Source organism: Cyrtonyx montezumae, unplaced genomic scaffold (genome assembly GCF_038088225.1).
Source record: "Cyrtonyx montezumae isolate F1298 unplaced genomic scaffold, pur_monq_1.0 scaffold_14, whole genome shotgun sequence".
NCBI classification, from domain to species: Eukaryota; Metazoa; Chordata; class Aves; order Galliformes; family Odontophoridae; genus Cyrtonyx; species Cyrtonyx montezumae.
In genome coordinates this window covers 2711799-2733890 of record NW_027071870.1, presented here as the reverse complement: position 1 = coordinate 2733890, position 22092 = coordinate 2711799, and the positions used below count along the sequence as shown (strand labels likewise).

At 38.4% G+C, this 22092-nt stretch overlaps 1 protein-coding gene across 1 annotated transcript; it reads right to left on the bottom strand.

Annotated features, from left to right (window-relative positions):
• Positions 1 to 1091: 1091 nt before the first annotated feature.
• On the bottom strand, positions 1092 to 21848 carry PEX1 (peroxisomal biogenesis factor 1). The gene is made up of 24 exons (XM_065731286.1): positions 21681 to 21848; positions 20622 to 20765; positions 19559 to 19642; positions 19265 to 19379; positions 18403 to 19169; positions 16872 to 16991; positions 14748 to 14871; positions 14331 to 14440; positions 13036 to 13133; positions 12006 to 12138; positions 11271 to 11367; positions 10590 to 10760; positions 9937 to 10091; positions 8794 to 8983; positions 8417 to 8583; positions 8033 to 8167; positions 7478 to 7542; positions 6631 to 6773; positions 6445 to 6548; positions 5143 to 5316; positions 4124 to 4354; positions 2641 to 2841; positions 2222 to 2352; positions 1092 to 1585 (listed from the first exon to the last, which is right to left on the bottom strand). Exons 1-24 carry the CDS (start codon positions 21807 to 21809, stop codon positions 1504 to 1506), a joined length of 3870 nt encoding a protein of 1289 aa, XP_065587358.1. The 5' UTR covers positions 21810 to 21848; the 3' UTR covers positions 1092 to 1503.
• Between the last annotated feature and the right edge of the window lie 244 nt (positions 21849 to 22092).

The window sequence follows — 22092 nt, the reverse complement described above, 5'->3', positions numbered from 1 at the left end:
TCCAACAAAAAACAATCACAATTTACAGCAGAAGAGCATACTGATCAAAAACCCTGACACGCAGGATGGCACTTAACATCCTGGCTTGTGAAAAATCAAGCCTGGCAGTTTTGATCATTGGGAATTACAACATTCTATCCGTATGCAGACACCTGAGCCTTTCCATAGAGATAACTGCTCTGGCACAAGCAGCCTTTAGCACAACCAGCTCACTCAGATCACCTTTTCCCACTGACTTGCTTGTGACGCTCTGCTTTCACAACAGCACCTGCCAACGCATGCTGCAGCCGTGTGTCACAGGCCTGTCAGACATCACCAGCACACTCAATCTGGAATCCTGGATCACTCCAGAAGAGGTACATCTTTCCGAGGCAGTAGTAGAAGAATTTAGCATCTACATACTTGTTAAGAGGAAATTTCCAAAGATGAATCGCTTTTGGAGTCAAACTTTCGGAGCACTTTCTTAAACGTTCTGGGATAGCAGTGAGAATGGAATTCCCGTTGGCAAAAGTGTCCCTTGCACATTAAAAACAAGATAAGTGCTCGTATCTATATTTATCACTTGTCCCTTCAGAAGTCCCTTGACTACAAGGAAATGCTGGCTGTCTGCTGGGGAAAGGTCAGCATCAGCTGGCAACGTCAATAAAAGCCGGGCGTACCACCTGATCGCAGCAGGGGCAGTACTGTAGGGAAGGGTGATCAGCAAAGAAGTGAGCAAAAGCCCTCAGTACTGGCAAAATGTTGTCAAAGGTGGAAAGGGCTCATCGCAAACATCTCTAGTACATTTTCCTTCTGGTCCTTTCCTTTCCCTTGCTCTTTAAACAATCTCACCACAAGAAAGTAGCTGTGAACATAACCTGACCTTTGGTTTGGAAGCTTTCCTACGTTACATCAGAAATCTTTCAATTCTCCAAGAAGACAGGGTTAGGAAGATATGGTTGTTATGAGAGGCAACTTGACACTATTCTGAATAATTAATGGTGGCAAAAGTGAAGCACATTACATTGGTTTACCTTAATAGTTTTCTTTTTTGCTGACAATTGCTCTGGAAGCATCACTTACTAGTACTGTCAGCCCATCAGAAAAAGCACCACCCTTCTCTAAGTCCTCCAAAGGCCATTAGAGAAAAGCTCTACAGAACATCTGTGCATCACTCCTTGCATTAGACAGTGCAGTTTACTCAAACAGACAGGGAGATCACTACTAGGTTTTGGCAGCTGTATATTGATAAAATCAAAATTTAATTTTCTTGTGACAAACAACTGGACGTAACGTAACACAAGTTCTCTCAAAAAATTTAATATTAATTTGCAGGAAGACAATTTTCTTCAAAATAAAATGTGAAATAATTTTACAGCATGTAAATTAGAAAGACATTTTTCTTCGACCGCTGCATTAATAAACCCATATGAATATAAATAATCTAATGTAATCACTTAAATATTAAGCTCTCATTTGTCACTTCCATTTACAGCTTAGTAATTACAACCACATTAGAAGTTACTACGCTAGAGTCATTTTTTGTCCTGGTTTGAATGCTGACCCAACTTGTCCTTTCCTCTTGGGATTCTGAAAATTACTGTACCTGGAAACAATAAAAGACAGCAGTGTATCAGTCTGACATCCCTTTGTCTGTGTATACCCCTGAAAATACACAGTAATGCAGTACAGAACTATCAACAAATTATACACTGACTGAAATGAAGAGCACCTGTTTCCTCAAACTTGCAGTCTTGGAAAAGTTTTCATCCACTACTCTGACTCAAGACAAAATAGAGCACAAAGCTCTCTACTGTTTTAATTACTATTATTTCTTTATATACACACACACTTTAATTATTACTATTTAGAGGGGAATGTAAAGTGTGGAGGAGTGGGGAAGAGAAACTCAATGGGAGCAGGCAGGACCTTGCTTTCAGTTTTAAAGATTCAGAATCCTCTGTACTGATACAGCTCTTAACATAATACAAGGGGGTTTGGGTCTCGGATTAGAATTTCTAGATCCTACGTTAATGAAAACAACAAAAAACAGTGGTAAAATAATTTCCCCTTCCCTCTGTATAGCTTTAGTATTGGTGAAGAAATTGCTGTCAGGAACCACTCAATTTCTCTGCCATTCGACATAAAGTAACTACTGTGGTTCTGATGAATAAGAAATGTGGAAAGCCCAAATCTCCACTTGAGCTCACAATTAATAATAATAATAAATAATAATACTTACAATTCAGTAAAATTCTTCCAGTCCTCTTGGCTAATGGATGGTCTTATACCCTCAAGAGCAGTCATCAAATGGGACTGGGTAATAATTAAAGTGTTCTTGGCAAGCACGGACTGATTAAGGGTGCTATCCTCCTGGAAATCAGACCATGAGCAAATAGTGAGAAATTGCCACAGAAACAAAGACTCACTGCCTTGAGCATCAGTAGCTCTGGAACCTCCCCATTACACAATTATAATTAAATCACTGCTTCCCCCTACATCAGTAACACATGCCTGGCTTATTTAACCCAAACTAGGTATCACTCATCTTTATTTTTATTATGTTACAGATAATATTATTGAATAAATTACTAATTAGAATATAATGAAACATGGTGGAAATGAAGTGTTATGACTAAATATTAAAAAAACCCGCCATACTCCATTCTTGCTTCTGTAATTGGCTTTGATAGCGTTGATTTCTGTCCTCAGGTGCTCTATTTGCTGCTCCTGATTATTTTCCAGTGAGTCTTCTTGGGAGATTGTTCTAAGCATTGAGGGTTGTGATGATGCTGTGTCTCTTTGAGAGATGTTGGTAAAATCATGAGTTATAGAGTTTGGTCCAGACAAACACAAAGAGCTCTGCATTGAACACAAAGAGAAATAAGTTAAATTATTATGGGTCCAAAAGAGCAACTTGAACTTTAAGATTTAGCTAATTTTCCTACAACTTAATTCATTATAACCTTGCTCCCACCAGAAAAGGAGTACCTTCTCTCAAAAATATACCACACAACCTTTTGCACAGACAGAGAAGGAAGGTTTCAGTGGTACTGAAATCTGAGAAAGTTCACAGAGTTAGCATGGAATTAAAACATTTAAGTTTCTATCACCTCCAAATTCTCTATGCAATGGATAAAACAAGCAGCCTTGAAGTTCAACAGTTTTGAGAGATGGAAGTCCTTGCAGCCTCACAGAAGAAATTCCACAGAGGAAAATGTAAGTCTCTAAAGATACATTAATGGAACACTATCATGTATAATACAAGATATAACACAAAAGCACCTTACGAGACTTAGCAGTCAGAAATCCTCCAGTATCAAAGGAAGTTATTTCTAGCTTTAAGAATACAATAGTTTTGAAAACAAGATTCCACCATCTTTGGTAACTCCCTGTAAATACAATCCTACGACAGATCCCCAGAATGCATGGATCACATGAGATCTCTGAAGTCATATCTCCACTATAAGGAGCTCAGAGACAGCTTGTTCTGTTCTATTTACCTGACAGCCTAGTGAGTCTGGTCAGCACCGTGACACAGGTGCAGGCTGGCAACAGCACATCCCTACCTCCAAGACAGCCACAGAATGCACTGATTTCTGTGCAATGCAATGCTGCAACAACAGAAATTCTATTCCTAAGAACAACAATGGAAGCTAATATTTATTTCTGTTGTTTATGCAATCCCATGATTGGATTGTTCCATTAATTATCAGTCTACAAGAAATAAAAAAAAATATTTTTTTATTTGTATAACTTAATTCTTGAGAGCTGGATGGTGACTGTTCAGTGACAAAACTTTTTTTTCTGTTAAAAAACAAGCAAACGAAGAACACTTCGGAAGGCAACAAGGCATTACACCAGACAGTAAGACTTCCTACGAATACAGCTCACCTGATAATAAAGCATTAAGCAATATTCTGGCATTTTGATTTAAAAGTTCTTCAAAGCTGTAGAGAAATTCATATTGTGTTCTGTCAGATGGAATCTCCCATCTTGGTCCCCACACTGGACCACAAAGAATAGGATTGAAGAGTTTGAAGGACACAGCAGACATAATAGTGTTTATAAAACCCTGTGGGTTCCCTTCTGCTTCACAACTGATAATTCTTAAAGAATTCAAAATATTGAGAGTTTGATTTACCAGTTCTGAAGGAGTTCCATTTCCTAGCTCTGACTCGTAAGAACTTCCAAAATAAAGACGATACACGTTGGATCTTGGATCTTCAGGAAGCAACTCAGACATGTCTAAAGAAATAAGAGATTGCTCAGGTGCTGGTTCTCCATCTATTGCTGAGTCATCTGAGCCACTGCTGTGGTTTAGGAAAACCATGGAAGACAGACTGAAGTCACTATCAGAACTAGAACCAAAATCCTGTGACAAAGAACAGAGCAGAACATATAGAGGCATTAAAATATTCTGTGTACATTCCAAATGAAAGTACTGATTTGCATTTATTTCTAGAAATCTTTCTTTTGGAATACAAGCTCTCCTTGTTTTCATGCTACTAACCTCAAATTTCCTTTGACCTCCAAGTAGTGGAAGCCATGCCTGCCCCTCTCCAGCTAGAACAAAACAGGCATTAAAAAAATACGAGGGCAAGAAGCTGAACTGAAGCTAGAAGAGGAAAGGAGCCTGTAATTCACAAGGGATAATAATTTACATTAGGATCCTGTACCTTGGAAATATGGGTATTAGCTGGACCCTGGAAGGCCCCTTCAGATATCACCATCTCTTTCCACACCTCCCCTAACCTCAGATCACGTTAGATCTGTCAAGAGTTCTCCATAACACCCACCAGTTCCTTACTTCTTTCATCATTTTAATTGCATCACTTCAAAATGGAATTTGGTAGATACTCTTCCAAAGTTTTAAGGGATCCTTCCTGTTGGTCTATCAGTCGTTTCTCATAACACCAATACATTTGGCTAAAATAAGTCTTTTTTACATTAAATGTTTCTCACAAAAACTGAAGAAAAAAATGTCGTCTTTAAGAAGTACTTAGACTAATTTTTTACATTATTCTCACACAATACCACACACATTGAGATTTTCATCCTTATTAAACAGTTTCACTGAAAAAACAATGGAGAGAATTAACCCTTTCAAACATACCAGCATAGAAAAATAAAGAGACAATCTTTAATATTTGTATTATTTACCTGTGTTAAACCTGAGCTTAAATTATGTATTGCCTCTAACTGAGCATTGTATAATAAAGCTTTTAGGTCAGCCCCCGTGAAGTGCTCTGTTTTTGCAGCCAAATACTCAAGGTCCACATCATTTGCCAAGGACAGAGAATGACTGAGAGCTTTTAAGATTTCACAGCGTGAACTCTGTTAAGAGAAAAAAAAATTACAACCAACTGTCAGTAAAGCATCCTGTTATTTTCCTTCTCATCTCCTACAGAGTGCTTTGCTGCTGCCAGAAGCAAATTCCTATCTGGGGGAGGAATTACCTCCTTTAAAGAAGATAATACCCTAATAACAGCACATCTTGGATACATTGAATAATAATCAAACTTTAAAACATGGGCATGATTGCTGTTACCTTTTCCTGATGAGGTTAAGAGAAACTGCACTGAACAGTATAGAATACAGAAACATATTTCTCTAAATAGCCACCTAATAGCTGAGATTTTTATATATGTCATATAAACAAAATATGAAGCTGAACTTTGCTAGGCATATTTCCTTTTGCATACAGAAATATGGTAAGCACTTCCATTTACTTAAGGATCATATTCTAAACCAGAATTTTAAAAAGAGCATACAGGGATATCATTGTGTGCATTTAAAAATGAAGTGATGTGGCATTTGTTAATCTTTCCAATTAATCTGAAAATGAGAAGCACAACTATATGTATATATTTTTATCATAAAAAGGGAGCCAAAGACATGCCTTGTACAGCCTTAAAGGTCTGATCCAAAACAAACTAAAACAATTCCCCTCCTAGTGAGTGACACACCTGACTTAAAAGAACTTCGATATACAAAATTAAATGTGAGTAAAGGGTAGAATCCAGAAGAATTTAGAACAAAACTGCTCTGAAAACTACAGATAATCAAGGGTAGGGAAAGCCAATGGGTTCACCACCTCAAGCAAAAAGCAGATCAATTGGATTTGGAATTAGGAAGATACAGAAAATTATAAACATGACCCTGCAACTAATTTCTGCAGAATAGTTTACTCTTTCAGAACATTTATTTATTTATTTATTTTTAAATCAGTCACAATCACTGGAATATGATTTGGTTCTTAAGACTGTGATAAACATTTTTGTCTTGCCTCAGTTTTATACCAACATATTGGTACTAAAAGGAGTGAATTTTTACCTACAACTGGAGCTGTGCAAAAAAATCCAATTTTGCCCTGATTTGAAATAAAAAGAAATAGAGATTAACTGAAGCCCAGCGGTTTCCCAGTTTTCCTGGTTTCTCACATAAAATATTTTGTTTCCTCACCTGATCTGGAGGTGGACAGTACAGACATTTATCCAGTCGACCTGGTCTTAGCAAAGCAGGATCAATCAAATCTGGGCGACTAGTAGCAGCTAGTACATAAACCCCTTTGGAAAAAACAAGAAAATGCCATTAACACCTACTAAACAGCTGTGCAAGAAAGGAAGGGGTACACAGATGAATTTGTACCTTGTAAACCTTCCACACCATCCAACTGAGTCAACAGTTGATTGACCACTCGGTCTGTAACTCCAGTGTTGTCATGACCTCGGCGAGGAGCAATAGAATCAAACTCATCGAAGAAAACAATGCAAGGTTTGGCTGCCTGAGCTCTTAAAAACAAACAAAATCCAGTTAAATACAGCTAGGGAATAATAACACTCGTCTCCTATAAAAGCTAGAGGTTTGGAAGAATTTGTTCTCGATGGAATCACTGCTCATTTCTATGACATCTTCTCCTCCATTTTCCCATTCTGAATTACTCAATTGTATTAAAGCTTTCACATGTGTTAAAATTCAACCTCTTCAGATGTGGTCTTGGTTTATACGATACAAATACTGCCTACACCGTAAACTACACAAGCAGCAAAGAATATGAAGAATACATTTACATTAGTAAGCAGTGAGGCTCAAATTCGGGCAGATTTGTAAAAACACAACTAAGGGCACCGAGGACCTCAATACCAAGTCTACTTTGATCCTATGTACAATGTTCATTGCTAGTTGGAGCACACTACTCTGTAACCTGGACTTATCTGAAAGGAATTCAGGATGTGTTTTCCAATACACTTTTGTGATGTGAATCAAAGCACTCTGAAGTGGAGCAAAATGGGAAAATCAACTTCTGATCTCAACTGTTCTTAAAGATCCTAAAAGACAATGTGCAGATCTTGGCAACTTTTGACCCCTGAGTTTGTTTTGTTTTTTTCCCACAAATGATTTGATAACTGTACCTGTCTGAGAACAAAATCATTTCATGGAGCTTCAACCAATAAAAATCTACTGATAAAACATCAGAAATCTTTACAAAGCCAACCTGTTAAAGATATCTCGAACTGCTTGCTCACTTGCTCCAATATATTTGCTGAGCAGCTCCGGTCCCTAAAAGAGGTAAAAAGAAGAATTGTGTCACATATATACATTTTTTTGCTTTAATGTGTAATTTAACACCAGTATTGACTTTACAGACTGGAGTGTGCTACACCGTAACCAATGTCAGCACTCCAACAGTATTCCAATGTAGCAGAATGTGCTACTGTATCACAGGGCTAAACCATTTACACTGAATTTAAAAGGCACTGGCCAACTTCCATGGAACCAAAATTCAGGATTATTTTTATAAAAAAGATGGGAAACTAAGATGATCCAATTAAACTTTATTATCCTGCTTAATGAAAAATTATATATTAATAAAATAAATAAGCAGTCAAACTGTGAAGCTCCAGAAAGTCAGAAATCTTAGATCAGAGACACTATTTTTAGTGAGTTTTTAACTTTGGTATTTTGCCTTCACAAGCACATACTCACAGCTATTGTACTGAGCTATTTAACACAGTTAATCAAATAATGAATCAATCCATTTTCGTCTTACTTTGACACTGATGAAATTCATCCCGCTCTCTCGAGCAACTACTCCTGCTAACAGTGTTTTTCCTGTTCCAGGTGCCCCATAGAGTAAGATGCCTGATCTCTGTCGTATAGGCAGGTTTGCAAATAATTCTGGATACTGGAAAATAACAACAAATGTGATATGTCTTGAAACATGTAATGATTCTACAGTGCACTGAACAATCACTAGTGCTTGATTTCTGAAGGGTATGGGGATGGCAGCTGAAGACTGGGAAGATAGAGCAGCTTAAAAAAATCATACCCACTTTCCTTCTGTCAAATATCATGCTGCCTCTTAAAAAGCATGATTTTGTCCTACTAACAAAACGCACAGAGTTCAAGTAACTGATTTAAAACAACCACACACCTTTGCAGGTAACATGATGGTATCCATGAGTATCTGCTTCACCTCTTTTAAGCCACCTATCCTGTCCCAGCTGATGTCCTTAGGTTTATGAAGGCTGACGTTTCTCAGAGATAATGGAGTAAAATCTTTTAAAGCTTTCTGAAAATCCACAGTTGACAGAATCAGTTCTGCTTTAAAGGAAAAAAAAAAGAGCAGTCTTTATGTAGTCCATACATATATATATAGCTACATAGCTTAAGAGTAACAAATTCCTCACAATACGTAACAGTTAAAGGCATTGTAAAAATGAACCAAAATTTGGCTTTTCATTTGTGTACTCTGAACAGTTCTGGACAACAGAAGTTAGAATGTGAAACATATTATTACAGCAAACATACCATCATGTTGAAATGCATTCTGGTTAGAAATACAGGCATGAATGGCACGATCAACCAGCAAAGTAAAATCTCTAGCAACAAAACCTTCTGTTTCCTTTGCAACATATTGGAGATCAAGATCAGAGAACTTCTTTATATCACAGTTCAGTTTATTTTCTATTATGGAACAGAGCACTTCGCACCTCTGCTTCTGAAAAACAGAATTGGGCAGAAAGTGTATGTTCAGTTTTCTGTTGATGCAGCTTTCAGAAGTTCAGAGAGCAAATACATACAAGTTATCTCAAACGTTGAAAGAAATTTTTCTATCATGGAATCTTCAAATGACCAAATCTGAATAGGTATGAAAATGAACTAGTCAGCTCTTCAGCTGAACTTCAAGGAATTCACCAAGCAATTTTACAAATTCAAAGGTTATCTTCCAAGAACTTGCCTTTCCCACTGGTGTCTCATCCTTATTCATCTATTTAGTACTAAAAACAACAACAGCACATGAGCACCCAAGAAGACAGGAACTCCTTGTGTTATGACTACTTGAGTCATACTGTTCATTCTTCCCTCTTTCCTTTTTACTGTTCCAAAAGGGACTATCTTAAAATTAAATTTCTTAAAATTAAATTAATATAATTAATACAGAAAAGTAATCCCAAACCTTCTCATAAAATCTAGTTTTAGTAACATTTTAACATTAAGTCAGAACATACTTATTCTTCTGAGAAGCAGAAGGAAAACCCAACAATAACACACTTAGGCTTAATCTCATTTATCTAACTGTAGTGATCTATGTATCCTTTCAAAGTTGCTCCTCTAAAATTCCCTTACAGACAACAAGGGAGCACCACACCTATCATGGACAGCCTAACTTGTTTTAGATTGAACTGAAGCATGCTCTGAATACACCTTTTTTTCTCTCCGCTGAGGATAATGAGAGTGAGACCAACTGGCAATTTTCACTGGTTTACTTTTTAGCCTTATCACATAGGAGTTCTGCAGTGTCTAAGTATCACGAAACACATTTCTAAGATATTCAGGTTTCTTCTCATCCCACAGCGTAACCTACAATTTCTGTAGCTGCCCAGTAATGTATTGTAGACAGCAGGGAAGGCAAACAACATTTTAATCAAATTAATAAATACCCAAACTTACCTGATCTGGTGACCGGATACATTTGAAACACTGAAATATATGAGTTCCTTGTGCTGAGACCAAGGAAGGATGTAGGGCATGTTCAGACTGACTTGTAGCAATTAGTGCAATCAAACTCCCCAAGGAAGTAACTTCTTTTACCAGATCTTTCAAAACTAAACAGATAAGACACTGATGAACGAATTGCAAATAACAAAATGATTCTGTATTTGATTATATACATTATATACAGAAAAGCCATTATATACACAAACAGCATTTAAAATATAAAAAATATTTTCTTTATTCCTATGTTTAAAGGCTATTTTTTTTTAATCAAGATAATAAAACCAAGCCAAATTAGAACAATGAAAATCCCCCCAACATCCCAACCAAACAGTACAACTATTTTTTCTAGGACAGTACATTCTATTATTAAATGCCATCAAAAGTGCTGTTTAGAAGTTAAATTTTTGCAAGGCAACCAACAATGTCTGCCATAGGGTACAAAACATTACTTTTCTGTGTTATGAACTCCACTCTAGAAACACACCACACTGTTCAGAGGCATTAATGATACAGTGAGAACTGTCCAGCTAGGACAGTACAACTGAGGTGCCAGAATCTCTAGGCTGCATTATGCTTTTCTCCAGATACAGGTAGTAGAGCATTACCAAAAGCAAGTCTGCTGCTCTGAACTGTTTCAGGGCTGTTGTCGTGCTCTGGTGTAGGAGGTACTCCAACAACGTGATCAAGATCATCCATTAAAATAATGGATGGTTGTCTCCACGATGCCTCTAAAAAAGCTTCTTCCACATTTTTCCTTATGTTTCCTAATCTTTTTCCTAAAAAAAAAAAAAAAAAAAAAAAAAAACCAAAAAACCCCACAGTTAAATGATAAAATATACCAGCCAATAAGTAAATAACAATAAAAATCAGACTGGCATGTCTTGCTCAGGTAATACTCCACCACTGGGATTCAGCTACACTACCTTTGCTTTGACAAATCCAAATACCTGTTTTAAAGCATAATCAACATCAGGCTACGTGCTCTATCAAATACCTACTTTCACTAACACAGGCATTCTCTAACAATGTTAACATTTATTCCAGATTGCACAGATGAAGAAATGCACATTTAATCCCGAGATCTCCTCCTCTTTTATAACAAAATAAACAAGGTTTGAATGCAGTGGTGGTATGAGACAGATGCTGACAGACATAAATTTCCTTCTGCAGGGAAGCTTATTTCAACAGCAAAATGGAAAAATCAGACAGATCAAATACAGTAACTTCACAACTACGGTTCTTTGCCGTTCAGCAATTGCTTGAGAAAGAAACAGGTATTATCATACCTCTTAAAGCTTTGCAATCAATTACTTCTACATGAGCATCCAACCTATCAAATGCTTCTTTGCAGATGGCCTTTGCTAATGTTGACTTTCCACTTCCCTGTAAAAATAAATGTGAGCTCATGTAAAGTTACAGCTGCTTCTGTTTCTGTGCAACTCTTACCAAAACACACACCAGCTAAGCAGGGAAGGCTGTGAGCACTTTGGTTTTACTCCTCAGAAGCATACACGTATTCTGCCTCTGCATCACGTGGCGGAGACCGAAGCCATGGGCTCCAAGAAACATAAGCCAAATTTGGCATGGATACATCCACAACAGATAAGTGTTGTAAGTCTACTTTTTCCAGTGTTAAAGTGTTTTATTACGATGGAATGTGGTGTTAAATGCCACCGTAAGAGATAACAGGAAAATCAGAGCATTGGCTATACCGACATTTTATGTTAGTTAGAAAATAAGAGAAAACTGAAATGGTATTGCTACCAATCTTTATATCTTTATATCTACCTACATAGATGGATATACATGTATACATACACACATATATACACACACTACATGTGAGTATATAAATAATACGATATTATGTTTTACTGTGCCAACTCTGTTCAGTCAACTGCTTGTTTTTCAGCTTGTTCTTTAATTCCTCAAATTTGAATGATACCAACTACTGAAAACTGTTCTGGTAACTATGGAAAACCACTAAGGAGTTTGCAAGTGCAGAACAGTAAAACACATACCTTTCCCCCTGTGAGAAGCACCCCTCCACTTCGCAGTCCCACAGCAATACCAGCCAGTTTTTGAGATAAAGGACGACCCAAAAGACTGTGGCTTATGTGTTCAAATGAAGATGTTCCTAATTTGTCCACTCCCCTGAACAGCAAATGAAACAGTAAATGGACCAGAGTACACATGATGCAAATGGTAATATCTTGTTGTATAGTGAGGTTCCAATGTTGATTATGCAAAATAATTCACATTTTCACAACTCTATCTGAACAGACAGCACCTTTAATCTGTAGAGGCAACATAAGAGCACGGACAGTGCAGAACACTCCTGCTGTTGAACAATTAATCACACAATGTTCATCACCCTAGCAGGAAGTGGGTCTCAGACAACAGAGCTAATTTCAGCTTTTGGGATATCACCTATTGGAAGGTCCAAATAGCAACCTCCTAAGGCACACCACAAATTGGTGAAACGTGGTGCACACCTGAGTCAGAGAACTCAGCCTTTCAGAAATAAAGGAGCACACAGTTCATTTGCAGACACCTTTATCCTTCACCTGTCATAAGTCTTTGCCTCTTCTGACACAACAGTGCTCCATTCAGGTTCACCAAAAGCAAGGCTATCTGTTTTGTACTTTCTATTGTACCATGAAAAACAAAACAAATAAATGAAGTGGGGTTTTTTGATTCTTTTCTACATCCCTACCCTGTCACACTAACCCCTGGTCAGCTCTCATTGCCTATTCAATCTCACATTCTCAGTTGCCTTTCAAAATGCCAATAGTATACTACCACAAGTCACACAAGTCCCCTCTTACCTAACCCTACTTCAAGTTTACTAGAGAGCACCACTATTTGCCCATCTAGTAATGACAGCAGCTTTATGTTAAGGGCTGAGCCTGACACAAGCCAGAATACCAAATGTTGCACAATCATGCTCTTTCTGTCTCAATTAAAAAAAAAAAGTGCACTTTCGCCAATGTATTCTTTTTTCATTAATTCCTGTTCCCTCATGCATGTTCTACTATGAAGATGTCTCACCCTAAATGGTTCAGTCCTGGGTAAGGAAGAGTTCTGTCTATATCATTCGTGGGCAGTTGGCTGTCATTGGCTTTTTGAGTTAGAGGATGTAAAAGAACCTAGAACAAAGGAAAACATTAGTACTTTACATTAAACACAACTACAGGAGAAGAGTAGAGAAGCAACTACCCCCTTTTTGGAATCTCTGTAAATTAAATCTGCAAGTATGCTTTGCTGAAGCTTAATTTGCCTGAAAGAAAGATGCACTGGTAAAATGACATGGATAAATTATTTCCAAAATAGAATCTAGTGTTTGCAGTGATGTAGACTGTAACTAGGTAAGTGCTGTCTTATGCCAGAGTATGCAGCCTTTCTATCTTTCCCCACTAGTAACTTAGTTCCTTTCACTGTATCCTCCTCATAGTGCTGGCAGAGATGATCAGTCAGAGAAGGAAACTCAACTGGTTGGAACACCTGCCTTTTGTCACAGTCTAGTTTACCAGGGAGCAAGTATTGAAAAGCTAAACTGGCAAACAGGACTAATTGCATGGTTCACATGCAGGAACAGCCTGGTAGGTGACACTGTCCTTTCATCTTAACACTGGTCACTTTCACCATTTGTAGAAGACTTTTCTACTTCTCAAATACCAATAAAAATAAAGCTCTTCTACTTTTCCTCAATAGGAACCCTAGACTTTGCAGAAAAACTCTATTCTAAACAGCCAAAACAGAACACCATAATTCTCTGCTAAAATCAAACTCCGTCAGTTTAGAAGTAAAAAGTTATCCTACTATTATAACCATTACCCTAGAGTCAAGGGCACTGGCTCAACCAGCATTATTAATGGAATCCTGAATCCCAATTTTTTTTTAAGTTTTCTGGAAAAGAAGAAGAAACAGAGGACACAAACTATATAAAAGCAGAAATGAAGTTTAAATGGGCATTGTGTCCCATCTTTGTTGGAATCAGCTCCTGTTCTGCCAGATATACTCTAATGTGACTTTATGTTTTTAAGAGAAAGAGTAGCTGCACATAAGGATGTGATGTTCAAACCTGGGCAATACTGACTTCCTTCTGCTCTGATTTTCCAGAGAGTTTGATGCAGACTATGAAACTCAATGACAACTATGGAAATCTGGAAGCCTGGAATCTTACCAGTGCCTCAGGCTGTAAAATAACGTGGAGAATGAGGACAGAACTTAATGAGAAGACTGACATTTATTTAAAATGGGAAACCAACATGTTAAATATAATTTATTCGTAACAAAATACAACAATTTAAATTACTTGATACCTGATATTATGGGATATTTACTTGTATATTAGTCCTTTGCAGCAAACTGGGACTCATTATAAAAGTATTCTCAGCCTTAACTTCTTCAGTGTGAGTGGGATCCACCACACTAAGGACAAACTCCTTCATTCCTGTAAAAACAGAAGGAACAACTATTAAGATGCCTAATAAATTCAACTTCTATTCTTCTCAAGAAAATATTAATATATTTAGAAATACTAAATACTAAATATACTCAAAAATACTAAATATAATCCAAAATGAAACAATAAAAGAAGTTAATCATTATTATTAAAATAACCCATATTTACAGTTTGAGTGTAAAGAGATATGTTACATTAAATGGTGCATAGAGAGATTACAAAAAGTATATTGCCTAAATAAAATTCCTAATGGACAGTTAAGATTGCTACAACATGAGGCAGTATGTGTCCTTGCCTTCTTCAGTATGCAGATGTATACAGTTTGTGCTTGTCATTATCCATGGAAGATCCTCAGTAGTAGAATCTTTCAGCCAAGCACTGAAAGCACATTTAACATCATCTTCCAGTGTATCTTTACACTACATAGGAAAACAGAGACAAAAAGGGACATGAAATAAGGTGTTACTAAGACTGTTCTTCTATTCATAGAGCATTTGATTCTCTTACAGTAGCAGAGAGAAGATGGAAAGTTTTATTTATTTGGAAGGTAACACTATGCCAACAATCACCACTTCTGTCACACGCTTTTATAGAAAGTGCCTGCCCAGCCTTTGCTATGGCAACAACTGACTCATCCTCCACCTTTAAGGGTTTTATCTTTGCAACACTGATGCAAGGCACAAATAAGTGTTTATTCTTTTATTTATCTCTACTGCAAGATCTAAAAGCACTGTTCTGCTCCTGGGTTTGAAACAACACCAAGTGAGCACCATCACCAACCTGCTTCACTAACCCTGGGGCAGGCACTATACCCACCTTTCCTGTAAACCCTGCTTCCTTTACAAACAACCCTGGACTCATTTACATCAGAGGCACCACCACCAAATCCTAGTTGGCAGGCAAAGAGATTGAATCATTGAACCCAGGTAAATGGAACAGGAAAACAAACTGAATCTGTGTTTTGGTCGAGTTCCTAATCACAGAAGCACAACTCCTGCCTAAAGAAGAATCAACTGAGATTATGGAGGCATTGCATAGAAAGGAAAATGGAAGATGCTGTCCCATTTCTTCCTGCTTTTGACCTTGTTTTTCCCCCCCAAGAACAAAAAACATTTCAAATGATAAGTGAGAAACCTGTATTCAAGGCACAAAATCATACAAAGTCGCTGTGTGCTTTTAGCAAATTACTGACAGAGTACTTATTTTAACTACAATATATATATTAAAAAAAATGCAGTTCAACCATTCCTCTGTAGCTAAGAAACCAAAACTGAATACTGGGGATGAAGAACAAAGCCTGCATAAGTCAATGCGATGATGGGAAATGCCATATTTACAGTGTGAGGAGCAAGTGACGTGGCAAGTAACTCATTGAGTACCTCACAGAGAGAAACATATGGTGAAGTATTCCTCACTCCAGAACTACATTTGACAGACTGTGAAAAATGGTGCTACGTATGGCCATACTGTCACTGACACTCAGAACTCACTCACAAGAAAACAGAGATGTAATTATACAACTCCAGAAAACTAAACCTTTAGAGGAAAAAAACCCCACAAAAGGCAGCATTAAAAGAAGGTTCAAATCAAAACAGCACATTAAAAATTAAATTATTTGACTGCACTTGTCTTGCTTAGGAAATCCACTGGGCACTGCAAGGTTTGAAGAGCATACGCACGTATTCACCTAGAAGGATTAAAAATGGATATTTCCATTTTAAATTTATTAATCTTTTTCTTCTTTTTTGTTTTTATACACTTAAATGTACACAGTTAAGATGTGGTGGGCTAGAGCCAGTATTAATGTTAATGCTGAATACTGTTGCTAGGTTGACAGTAATTGTTTATATTTGAGATCTAATTAAATAGAACATGCACCCCCTCCTTACCAGCATGTGTCCTCATGATGGCAACATCCTTTTTGATAGATAAGAGACTTTCACAATTTGAAAATAAAGCAAGATTCAGTGATTTAAAAAGCACTACACAGCATTTGACCAATGGACTGAAGAAGCTAGAAGTTTGGAGGTTCTACCTCCTTCACTTAGACTTCTGTCATGCCCTTTAAATAGAAAAATTTTTTACAAGTAAAATGCAGAACTCTTTGAAGTACTTACCAGGTGCAAGACAAAGTTCAACAAGCTAAAGTATCACTGAGCAAAATACAGAATAGTACTACTGGATAAGCTTTGTTAGATTCTGTGATTCTTGATTTCAACAACTTATAAAGGAAAAAGTCAAAACAAATTCCTCTGGAATGCTGTCATACACGATAGACAACTTCCAAGTTATCACACAACAAACAAAAACAACATCAGAAAAAACACACAAGAAACCAACAACACAAACAACTTTGAGCAGCGCAACATTATTTTTTCCTCACCTATGAGCAAATACACAACTGAGAATATCAACTCACCAATTTCTGTTTGGGTTGCAGTCTAAGAGATACTGGGATTTTAGGAACAGATTCGAGTGACTTAATTCGGACTGTTGAGTGCATTCCGATACAGAGCTTTTTTCTCAGGCCATCTGGAATCTGAAGTATTTGAAATAAAAGCAAAGAAAAAGGAAAATATCAGAAAATAAAACCACCATAACATTGCATATAGAGTACAACAGTTCCTTCAACACCGAAAGAACCTTACATTTGATCATCGATGGTTTATTCATTATAATTTACAACAGATTTAAGAAACCATAAAACTGATGCTGGCATTCAAATCCCGTTCTCTCTCTCACACTTCCGTGCCTTTTATAGTACGTTTGAGAATACCTACTACAGTTGACTGTCATATTAACTTTAAATAAGACAAGAGGAATTCTTTTTCAATTTTCTTAATTCTTAGAATGTTGCAAGAATGAAACAATCTTGAAAAAAAAAATAAACTAAAAAAGAGAGAGAAAACAATAACAACTCCCCCCCCTCCAATTGGTGATTGCAATTAATTCTACACAGGCTGCTATACAGATCAAAGTTGCACACATTTTCAGTATAGACAGAAATCCAATTTTCTTGAGTTTGCCCTTTAAAAAGGAAACTACTTTCCAAATACTCTGTGTTGTTTCAAGTGTTTTCAATTTGGAAATGGATCTCATAAATGTTTATGAAGTCTGAAAGATTTAATGGTTGCTGACATTTGGAAAAATCGCTCATCTCAAATGATTCTGTGGTAAACAATACAGCAGGCTTTTGTTCTCATTCTTGATAAAAGAGTAAGCAAGTGGTGAGATGTGTAACACATCAAAATAGTCTAATAGTGGTTTGGAGTGCACTTGACCTATTTCTGTTACTCCTGCATACGTTTCCAGGAAAGAAAGAAACATAGGCAGGCTGTATAGTTCTGTCAGAATAAGCTGAAAAGTCACTGTCTGCACAATGGGACTGTGTCACCTTATAGAAAACAATATACAAGAGACCAAGAGATTTAAAATGATATAAAAGCTGATTATTTGATAGTACTGTAAGATAAGGAAAACTTCAACAGTGTATAAAAACATCTGTAAACATCAGGTAACAATAGGATACATTATGCCATTACTTTATAGCATGATGACACCTAGAGTCCAGAGCATATTGTGGAGCAATACCTGATGAAGAAACACTTCATTAAGCATTACTGAATGTATGTAAACAGATACTTTCATGTTCTCATGTATGGCAGCCAACACGTTTTGAAGAATATATGCACCTCCAGCAACGCTGAAGAGTTTTCCCTGTTTGGTGCCAAAATGCCAGGGGTGCAGAAACCCAGTGTACACTGCATAATGATAATATCAGTGAGATGGCTCAGCAAAGCATAGCTCAAGCAATTATTATTTGATTGACTTTACTCAAGACCCTTACGTGAAGCCTATCCCCAAGCTGCACATCAGCTAGCTAGTTCCAGTTATCCAATAGCAAATGTTAACCAATAAAAAGCCCCAAAAGATAGTGTGCTCAAACTGACCCAAACTCTTCCAACATGCAGGGCTTCCCCACCGTTGCCATACTCTATGACACTCTTTAGGTCTTCAAATCCATTCCAAACGATCTGAACAACAGATCCCTCTCTGGATGCTTGAATGCTATTGGAATTATTTTTGTCTTGCGTACTAGCCAAATGTTTTTGCTTTTCAGATGGTAGATTTTGCTTTGCTTCTTGATGACGCTGTCTGGGGGAAAGCAGCTCATTAATTTTCCCATAAGATATTACAGCATTTGGATCCAAATCAGTAAATTCTAAATTCCATGGAAAAATATGAACAGCATTGTATTTCAGAAATGCATGAGTGGCTGATGCATTCTGCACGCTGGGAGGCTGGGACTGACATACTCTAAAAATGGAATCCATGTGAATTAAGTTCAGCAGTTTGTCTTTGAAGGTGCTCATTTCATCTTTATCACACAAAGTCTTTTGTTTCTGTTCAGTTGTTCGAGAGAAAATGCTCCCTATGAAACTCCACATATTTGGGAGAACATTTGAGCCCAACGTCACATTTGCATCGGCCTTACTCTGTTCAGGGACTCCTGGATTTAAGTGAGGTTGACTGGCAAAAGGCTCCTTTACAGTTTCGTCTTGCTCCATGTTATTTTTCACAAAACTCTTGAGTAAGATGTCACTTTCTGTGGAAGGCATGTCTGTGATGTTTTCCTCAAGCTCACGTGCTTTGGGGCATATCAGAAGCTCTGTGCAAGGTTCTAATCTCCCATAGGGAGCTGCTGGCATAAGTGTACCTGAGTATGAACAAAGCAGATGAATGAATGCATCCACTCACAAAATAGCAAAACAGCTTACTCAAGGCACCACCAAAGTATTCGCTGCTGCTTACCAATCCTGATGTAAATGTGAGTGTGGTATTCAACCCATACAGGAAAGATGGCTTTTGGAAACACGATTCGGATCTGGTCCAGAAGATGCTTCTCAAGAGAGGAAGAGTGCAGTTCCTGGGAAAATGTGGTACTATTATAAGCTACATACCTGAATACCTTTGAAATATAGAATACAACGAGAATCCACATTTCTTTAGGAGCAGAGAAGAAGAGGGGATTGTAACAAAAGCTTGTATCTATATTCTCTGTCATCTGTATGAAAATGACATGAACAGTGGAAAAGGTTTTATTACCAGTATTTCCCAGTCATCAGCTGAGAGCGGTTCCACCTCTACTTGCTGACAGGAGGAGACATGTGAACAGGGTTCCAGGAATACCTGACAGAAGTAATGGTATTTCAAAATCATTTAACTTCTTAAACACACAAAACTCTACCTGAAAACTTCATCAAAAAAACTGACATCTTCATTATATGTTTTCACTGCCTTGAACATAGTTGTACTTAACCACACAAGCTAATTCATAAGCAGAAGATGGAAGTTCAGCATGTTAGAGATGGATTACATTGCACATGCCTGGGAACTATCTACCTGGACTTCTGCAAAGCTTTTGACGTGGTCCTTCACCACATCTTTCTCTCTAAATTGGAGAGGTATGGATTTAAAAGGTGGGCTGTTGGATGGATTAAGAACTGGTTGGCTGGTTGCAGCCAAAGGTTGTGATCAATGGTTCTACGTCTGGGTGGAGGCCAGCGACAAGCGGGCTTCTCAACCCAGGCCATACTACGACTTCATGACTTCAACAATCTGTGAATGAAGTGAATGGACACAGCATCCAGAGCTTCTGCAGCTGATAACAAACACTAGTTCTTCATGTAAATGATCAATATATAACTGATCTCTCCAGTTCTGCAAATAGATATATCATTTCTAGAGAGAATATGCTAGAAATGTAAATAAGATAAGCTGAGACACTGTTTTAAGCCACAAATTACGCTGAATAAAATTTACCATGTGAGAAAACATGAATACATAAACACACCACAGAAAAACAAGTTGTAGAATAAAACAAACAAGAGTAGAAAGGTATTACTCTTTATGCTCATATTAATAAAAGACCCACAATCTGGATGTTGAGATATTAACAGTCCCATAACACAAAGCTTTGCCCATCTCTGGGAATTTTTCTCCAATGAAAGAGTCATTTAGAACTAATGAAACACATTGTCCAAGAGGCAAATTTAACCACATGTCATGAGAGGGGGGGGGGGCACAGGGATATAAGTGAAAGGGAAAATGAGGGAAAAAAAATTAAACCCAGAATGAGAAAAAGAAAAAAGAAGACTGAATTTCAAACCTGCTCTCCATCTGTAATGCCAAGTTTCTCTGCTAAATGCCTGTTCATCTCTGCAATGTTTTCACTGCGGTGACCTCGATGCCTTATTTCCATCCAGCTCAAGTATATGGGCTCATCACCACAGGACACTTTCACAGCTTGGCCCTATGAGTTTCAGATAAACAAGATGAATTATTATCAAACCAGGTAAGAAAGATCACTAACCTGTATCTGCACAGAAAGCTGAAAGGAACTTAAAAATGTTTTCTGGATTTTAGGCACAAGTTAATACTCAGTGACAATAACTTGCAATGTTTACGATACAGGTAAAGGGTGATTCTATTTGGGATGACAGAAAATTTTTGATGCTGGCAGATCAATTAACTTCTTACTAATTGAGATTTTCTTAGAATTCTTCTCCACGCTGCCTATTTGCACAACTCTTGTATACTGACTACATCTTTTATAAAATTTCCACTTCTATAGGTTGTTAAGTAAATAAGAAAAATAAAACTTTCTGTAGTTCCCTCCTTTTATATTCTACTGTATACCCTAAAGAAATATGTCGTTTCTATTTCCTAAATATGGAAAATAAAACATGGGCATATGATTACATTTCTTGTGCACTCTAAGATTCTCACAGTTCCCAGGAGGGCTATCAAAAGCTGGGCAGCACTTAGAGCTGTCGTATCAGCTCACACCAAAATGATTACACCCACCTCCTTCAGAACCGCTCAGTTATTTCCATTCCAGACTTAGGAATCGGAATACACTCATCCCATTTTCTCACTGAGACCGCCCTATGCTTGGAGAGCGTGTTTTCAAGACTGCTTTACCCAACAGAGTACATAAAGCACCTGCGCTCACACGGACAACGCTTCTCCTCCACACATCTCGCTCCTCGCACAACCCGGGGCTGCTCTAAGTGCCGCTGACCCCACGCTTTCCGCAGCCACATTCAGCTGCGGTGTGCGCGTTACCGAGGAGGTGCGTGCCACAGGCACGGCGCCCGGCACCGTCCCGCCCACCCGCAGCGCTGCCCGACAACGCGCTCCGAACGAGGCGTCCCGGGCCCGGTACCTGCTGCAGGCGGAGCTGCGAGGCCAGCACGGCGGGCAGGTGCAGGAAGCAGTCGCGGGTCCCGCTCAGCACGACCGTCGCCGCGGCGGCTCCGGCCCCACCTCCGCCGGGGTTGCCGCCGCCCCACATGCCGGCTGAGCCCCGCGCTCCCGTCCCGGCGCCGAGCTGCCCGCTCGGGGGCGGCCGGGCCTTCCCGAGCTTCCTTCTCCGCCCCCAGGACAACGGTACGCCCCGCCGCCGGCCAATGCGGTCGCAGCGTGTGCGCGTCCCCGTCCTCCCATTGGTCGCTCCATCGGCGGCCGCTGCTCGTTCCTTGTCGACAGCGCCCACTTCCGCTGCTGGAAGAGCCAATGAGAGGAGGGCGGCGTGCTGCGCGCCGCCTGATTGGCTGCTTGCTCGGCGAGCGGCGGCC